The sequence below is a fragment of the Oxyura jamaicensis genome, chromosome 11, assembly GCF_011077185.1.
Source record: "Oxyura jamaicensis isolate SHBP4307 breed ruddy duck chromosome 11, BPBGC_Ojam_1.0, whole genome shotgun sequence".
NCBI classification, from domain to species: Eukaryota; Metazoa; Chordata; class Aves; order Anseriformes; family Anatidae; genus Oxyura; species Oxyura jamaicensis.
This window is the reverse complement of record NC_048903.1, coordinates 14,510,972-14,518,850: the sequence shown is the minus strand read 5'-3', so window position 1 is coordinate 14,518,850 and position 7,879 is coordinate 14,510,972. Positions and strand designations below refer to the sequence as shown.

The following is a 7,879-nucleotide window of genomic DNA, read 5'->3' as shown; positions in this document are numbered from 1 at the left end:
TCTATTCTATTCTATTCTATTCTATTCTATTCTATTCTATTCTATTCATTTTATTTTATTTTATTTTATTTTAAAATAATCTTTACCAGTAAAGTGCATTTTGGAGGGTTAGGTTTGATTTGCATTAACTTCTTATACAGGAGTCCCTTTATTGTCAAATAAAAGTCTCCTTTAACACTTACATGATAGAACTGATGAAGTAGATACCCATCTTGCATCTTCACGTGACACAATAGGAGCGGCTTATTAGAAACAGTGTAGATGATCTATGTACTTAGCATTCTGTAGAGAAACAACCTCTTCTACCATTTCCTTCCTTCAGGATTTGCACCTATCAGTGGTATGTGCAGCAAATACCGTAGTTGCACCATTAATGAAGATACAGGCCTTGGACTGGCTTTTACAATTGCTCATGAATCTGGACACAAGTAAGTTATTTTTCATGAGTCTTATCTACTCCTTCTATAAATAAATGTGTAAGTGAATGGAAACACAGCATCAATTAATATAAATCAGCTAAGCATGGATCACAGAGAACAATTACTAGAATATAGACAGCATCCAGTTAATGTGTTGGCCTTAAATACGATCTCTTCAGCAATAACTACTTTGGGATTATAATCCATTTTGCTGCAATAGATGGAGGGAATTTATTTGGGTACAGGTATATTACAGATGTTTCTACTTTGACAGGAGGTTGTTGGCAGTTTTAGGCTAGGTAGAAATCAAGGTGTGTCCTTTAGCATAAAATGATGAATCAGCTGCCCATGGAGCTTCTATTGTATTTTTTTTGATGCTTTACATATTCCGGATGATAACCAGAATAAAAAATAAAAGCTATTAATTATTAAATATTAATTATATGTAATTAATAAATTATATTAATAAATTATATTTATTCATATATGAATATAATATATTAATATATCATATTGATATATTGTATTAATATATGATAAAAATATAATTAAATATTAATTATATTTAATAAAAGTCTACAAGCTTTCCACCCTGCTTCCCACCCAATTTGTCTACCATGTTCTGGTAGACAAATCGCTTCTAGTATCAGTGCTGTAGCTCCAAAAGGGACACAGAAACTCCTAGTATGAAGAAGCAATCTCTCACAGTCTCTTAAAGAGGTCCCCTCCAGTGTTTTGTAGAATCTGGGAGCCATTCATTCAATTCAATTTGTCCTTCCTTTTTCTCTCGCCTATTTAATGACTGCTTTGGTTAAAAACAACCTTTGTGGCAGTTTTAGCCTTTCTGTACATATATCCATTGGATTTGCATTTGACTTCTATGGTAATAAGAGTGTCATTTTCCTACAAAGTACTGTCTCTCAAGCAAAATCATTAGTCTTCTGTCGAGCTTCAGCTATTCTCCGAATTGTTGAATTAAGATCTAAAGAAAACAATTAGTTTTTACTGTCCTATTTTCTTCAGATACATTTTAATTCCTTTTCACAACTTTTTACGTTTTTGACCTTCAGTTCTAACATAGCTCAAGTTGGATCCTAACTAACCACTGGTAGTATAGAAGTATAACTTCTCAATGTGGAACAAATCTGAAATCAAGGCTTAGAGAAAACATTGGACATAGGATCATTAATCTGTACAGCAACATTTCTGCACATAATATCCTTCAAAAGCAGTGCTACTATATTCTGCTGTTTGCTCAAGGCATGAAGCCTTCTGATTCTGCATGACTGAATCAGGACTATTTAGTTTTCATTGTACAGATATGCTCTACAGTATATACTATGACCTAATGTCTACATGAGTGACCCTTTCACAGGTCTGAAGGGAAACAAGGAATTAAAGAATAATCCAGCTACTTGTGAAGCCCATGGGAACTGAGCCAATGCTTTCAGTGGGACCAAATATGTAAAATGTATATGGCTTCATCCTCCTGGCACACTAATGCAGTTTCACTGAGCTCAGTAGAATTTAATGCCCTTCGGTCAGTATTAGGGAGAGAATCAGGCCCATAGCTTATTTTTCAAGAATTTTATTCACTTTTAGAGACTATACTTGGAACCTCTTAAATGCTTTTTTTTTGTTGTTGTTGTTTTTGTTTGTTTGTTTGTTTTTCACCACTGCCTTTGATTCTTATATTATGTAGCCTTTTGGTATATTTCCATACTCCTGTCTAATGAAATGCATCTTATCTGCTGGAAAACAACTGCCTCAGATACAAACGATTATCATCTGTTCATATTCATGTCCTTGAGACTACCTGATATGAAGCGTAAAATGATAGAACTTGGTCTCTGTGATACTAGATTTGTGGAAGAAGAATGTCCTCAGATTGTCTGGCAATCCTAAGAATCAGCATGCAGCTTTGGAAATGGTACAAGATTCATCATGTAAAGGTGTAAGGTAGTCCAGTGCAATTTTGAAAATTTAGGATCTTATCTATTGATCATCAGTGTTTATATAACAAGTTAAGAAGTGCTTTCAAACTATGCTCTGGTCCTGGAGAAAAAATGGTGCCCTGTGGAAGTTATTGAAGGTTCAGACCATGGTTCTTATCTGACAGGATGATGCATACAGGACATTTCCTGGAGTTTTCTCATTCTGCTCATTAAATGTCCGTTGTGTGTCTTTGAGAGTCAGGCATCATTTCAGAGAATTCTCTCCTGACCGTACCAACTCAGAATTTTTAGGAGAAACTTCAATTCAAATGTAGGATTGGTACCACTATCCACTTTAGTAAAACAAATGGAGTGATTTGACTGTTTTGCATTGATCTCATATTAATATGGATCCAGTGAAACACAAAGTCTTGCTGTATGAAAAACTGTGGCCACACTATAGGTGCTGAGGTCCACTGTGAATATATTAACACAAGTATTTAATATTAAGAGGGTATTATATAGTGTATAGATCTCACTGTGTCATCCACTGAGTAGCTTAAATTGTTATACACTTTTTATGGTTTTATTTAAGTAGTTTGTGTTTTTACCTGAAAGCTTAATGTTTCCTTTGGGAGTTCAGCGCCCATTGTGTGAGTGGGTGTTAAAACTGGATTCTTTGGCTGTAATGCATGTGAACAAAGCTAGTATTTTATAAAGGATTATTATAACATACTAGCTCAGTTGGGACTTTTTTTTCCATTTATAGAATGAGACATACATTTTAGTTTGGATCCTCAGCTGGTGGCAACACATGCAGTAACTCTGATGAGCCTGCAATGATTTATAATAGTAGAGGATCAAGCCCAGTAAATTAGATATTCCCTGCATGCGCACACATTGCATTCATAAAGTCGCCAGTACACTACAATGTTGAAGTAACAGATTTTGAAATTTCTATTCAAAACACATTGAAACGCACAGATGTCCTGGACATTGAGTAAATATAAGGCAGTGAAACAAAGTCTGAAAATTAAATTTATTGTAACCATAAGCTCCACATAATTTATCATTTTCAATGTGGCTTTTATTATTGTTTATTATACTTTATGTTATTGTTACACCTCTCCTAGTGAAAGCAGAGCCTCGTTACTGCAGATTGAGCAGAGCACCCAGTAAGAGGCAATATTCCTACTAAAGAGTTTAGACAAAGTAAATGACAGAACAGCAAAGGCAGGGAAAAGAAAATGATTTGACTGAGAGAAGTTAGTGTCCAAAATTAGGAAAAGTGTAAGGTTTTTATATATTCATAACGTATTCTATTTATTCAGTCCTGCCTCTTTTGCTCCAAATTGAATGCAGCTATGTAGTTCCTCCTCAGATTAGGACAGTTATATTTTATTCTTCCAGCTGTGTAACTGCTATTTCACTGGGTTCTGATCTCCACACTATTTATGTTAGCACGTGTTGTCAATAGGCAAAGAAAGGCTCAGACAATGTTGCATATTTTAAGCTGGTAGATTCATAGGCAAGTTACAGTTGAGACTGAACATAATAAGAATCACTACTTCCCTCCATATCAATAGGATTCTCTTTCTACATGTACTGACTGTGCATTTCCCTTATTTCAAGGATTAATAACAATTAGTAAGGTCTTGTTTGAATAAAATGACAGAAGTGATGCTATTATCATTCACTTTTTTTTTTTTTTTTTTTTTTTTTTGTGCGTGGATATAAATGAGAGAGATAGGAGGGCACATGGAGGAAAAATCAGTCTGGGGTAATTTCTCTGCTGCAATTACCCACACAACTCATTAGTCACAGTTTTTTGTTGTTGTTGTTTGTTTAGCCATTTTTTTTCCCTATAAGGTACTTAGGATTTTGGAGACGTGAAAATAGGGCACCTAGAGTATAAATCTGATTTTGGCATTGATTGGCCCCACTTGACTAAGGCTGCAAAAATATATAGCTATAGTTGTGACTTTTCATAATATTTCTCTTTCACCATGATTTTGCAAGAAATTCATCATCTGCTTATCTGCAGAACAGGCTTATTATAGACGGTATAATACTTCCTTCCCTCCCCAACCCCCCCAACCCCCATTGCCCCTAGGAGTTCCTTCCAAGACACAGCTGACTCCAAGTAAAATCAGTTCTTGGCTTGTTATGGGATGTACAACAAGGTGGAGATATAAACCTATAAAGCTGATGTTATATAGAATTTTTCACTGGCTATTCATGATACAATAAACAGGCGCAATTTCATGAATAAAAAGACCAATGCTTAAACTGTAAAACTTCTGAAACAGTCTGTAGCTCTGGTAATTAGATGTCAATGTCTTGTCATCAGCTCACATTGCAGAGCTCCTGTCCATCACTAATATGGGTCTTGAAAAATTACTATTTTTTTCTAATCATACAAGTGCATGATGACAGTAAAGTCTGAATGCTATTAACTGGAGCTTGTTTCATCCTAATAGTCATTTGAATGGTGGTTTGTGCATATGTGTTCATCCTTTTGTGGAATTCAGACACAGAGATGTTGACTGTAATGTGTTTCTTCTGCCACAAATTGTGTCTTGCTTCTGATTAATGTAAATTTTCACTCTCACATATGATTCTTTTGCAGCTTTGGTATGATTCATGATGGAGAAGGAAATCCTTGTAGAAAAGCTGAGGGAAATATTATGTCTCCTACACTTACGGGAAACAATGGCGTGTTTTCTTGGTCTGTATGCAGTAGGCAGTATCTCAACAAATTTCTCAGGTAGGTCAGATGTTAATCTGGACCACTGTCAGGGATTGTATCTTAGTAACTGGCCTTGAACTCTCGAACAGACATAAAAATTACGTAGGTGTGAAATTTACCTCTTTTAAAATGTGCTCAAACCAGTGCACTATTTGAGGCTGCACACTTGGACATCTGAGGTGTATAGGTGGCATGGTATAGAATTCAGAGAGCCATAGAATCATAAAGCGGCTTGGGTTGGAAGGGACCTTAAAAGACCATCTGCTTCCAACCCCCTGCCATGTGCTGCCGACTAGATCAGGTTGCCCAGGACATCCAACTTGGTCTTGAACACCTCCAGGTATGGGGCAGCCACAACTTCTCTGTGCAATATAAGTGTCTTTTTCCTGCCTCATTTCAAAACAACAAATTTCACCCTCCATGAATAGTCTATAATAATGGCTGGCATATCATTCTTTCCCAGGCATTCCTGTCAGGTTTATTAGAAAATGAGCAGGAAGTCAAGACAAAAGAGGGCAGACACAGTAGTGCCAAAGTCATTACAAAATGTAAATTAACATTAGTTGCCTTTCTCTCTAGAGTTTCTCTCTATGCATCATTTTGTAAAAATGTGTAAGTGGTACTAAGATCCAAATCCAGTAAGGGCATTTTAGATGTTAATTCTCTGAAGTAAGAATCAAATTCCTACATACTTCAGTTTCTTGGTTTCAAATTATTCAATACTTGGTTTCAAATCATTATCTTAGAGCAATAAATAGGAAAGATGACAGAGTTTTGGTGACTTTGTCTGCTCCAGTGATGCAGCAAATTCAGATTACACAAGCAAATTGCAAACTAAAAAAGTCACGTAAGTCCTCCAGCATGCAGTATGGTCCAACAGACTTACACTTGGAAGATATATCTAGGGTAGGGTTACCTTCCATATACATGGTCTCTCCAGCATACAGCCAACACAAAGCACACAAGCTGCAGTAGGCTTCTGTTTGCTGATCCACATGAAGTGAATGCTGAAATGAGACAGTGTCCATGTTGACTCTAGATTCCTGATTTTGGGAATCTATTTAAGGGAAAGAAGCAGACCAGATTACCTTGATCTTGTTACATGCAAATAAAGGGAGCAAAAGACTTTGGTATCATTTTTTCCTGTCACAGCAGTCCCAAAGCCTGGAAATTCCTGCTTCCTTAAAAGTTTACAGGTCAGTATACCAACAAGATGTCAAGATCTTTTGGCTACTGCAAGCATATATTCTTACTTCATTACATGACTATAAAGCTAATTAAAAGTACTGTATACCATACTATATGTTTTTGCTGTTCTGTAGCAAATTAAAATGGTGTGATTTAAAGACCTTAGTCATAATTACTATACATTCTCATTATAGTACAGCTCAAGCTGCCTGTCTGATTGATGAACCGAAGCAAACAGGACAGTATAAATACCCTGACAAACTGCCCGGGCAGATCTATGATGCAGATACCCAGTGCAAATGGCAATTTGGAATGAAAGCGAAAGTGTGCAACCTCAGCTTTGTAAAGGTACCTATTGATATCGTTGTGGAAAGTTAAAATTTTAATAAGGAAGTGCAGCATTCTATAAGTAGAAGTATCACTGTTCTCCAGAGGCCAGGGCTATTTCTCTACCTTATCTTGCTTGGCAATTTGCTTTGAAGGTACTGGCCTCCTTTGAGGAATACCACCATTCCTGAGGTGTTTCAGAAGGAAATTTGTTCTTTCCATGAGTCATAAGGTGTGCAGTTGGATACATTAGACCCCCGAGCCCTTGCCTACTATGCTTAGGGACATTAGCAGGCAGTAGATATTTGATCAAAACTTTAATGATGGGTGAGGGTGGTAAAAGGACTAAGCTTCCTGTGTTTTGTTTTACTCCTATGCATTGATGTGGAAGTCTGGAAAAGATCTATAGAGTCATTTAAGAACAATAAAGATGGAACTTCTGACTCTGTGATGAAGGATTAATTTAGATTAACCCATTATTACAGTGACTATTACAGTCCTTGCTGGCCTCCTCAGAGAAGACATTTTATTAAATAATCCAGAGTGGTCATTCTGAAAAGTGTTGTCATTTCTTTTACTCACATTATTATCCTGGAGAATTTTGATTTATTTTATATTCACCATATTTATCAGTTGATGCAAGCAGTGTTTCTTCAACAGCTAATAAAGAGGTGAGAGTGAACAGCATTGTGAAGAGGCTGTTTCCAGGCATCTCCCATGTTTTAGAAAATCTGTTCAGCTTTATTGTCCCTGCAGACTTGTTTTAATTTTAGCCTTTAACATTTTAACAAAATTTTTGTTTTAGTATAGTCTCACACTCAAAATAGTAAAAAATATGTACATAGTGAAATGGTGCATAAACAAGAAGGCAATATACAGCATATGGCTGTGCTATGAATCTTAAACTCTGCATACTCTAAATTCAGAAAATTTTGTCTATATGGTTTATATGGTAGTGCAAAGGCATATATCATTTGTTACTTTTTCTAAACACCAGGACATAATGGGAATTATGAGTTCTGTGATAAGTAATTTTTTATTTCTCTTTTCAGGATATATGCAAATCTCTCTGGTGTCACAAAGTAGGGCACAGATGTGAGACAAAGTTCATGCCAGCAGCAGAAGGAACAGCTTGTGGTATAAGTATGGTAAGTTATTTTAAATAGGATGTCATTCTGCCTTGGTTTTAGACTGTTTTGGGTCAAATACTAGCTCCCCTCAAAACCAATTTTATCCAGACCACCCCAGGTTTTGTATCATGG

General features: G+C 36.1%; 1 protein-coding gene across 5 annotated transcripts in view; it reads left to right on the top strand.

Moving 5' to 3' along the window:
• The window catches only part of ADAMTS18 (ADAM metallopeptidase with thrombospondin type 1 motif 18), an 80,796-nt gene that overhangs the window by 34,693 nt on the left and 38,224 nt on the right, over nt 1-7,879 (top strand). For all 5 annotated transcript variants that reach the window (XM_035336855.1, XM_035336853.1, XM_035336856.1 and 2 more), the window contains 4 exons: nt 323-428; nt 4,983-5,120; nt 6,485-6,638; nt 7,670-7,765. In XM_035336855.1, the coding sequence (XP_035192746.1) occupies nt 323-428; nt 4,983-5,120; nt 6,485-6,638; nt 7,670-7,765 (494 nt within the window). The remainder of the gene's footprint in view (nt 1-322; nt 429-4,982; nt 5,121-6,484; nt 6,639-7,669; nt 7,766-7,879) is intronic.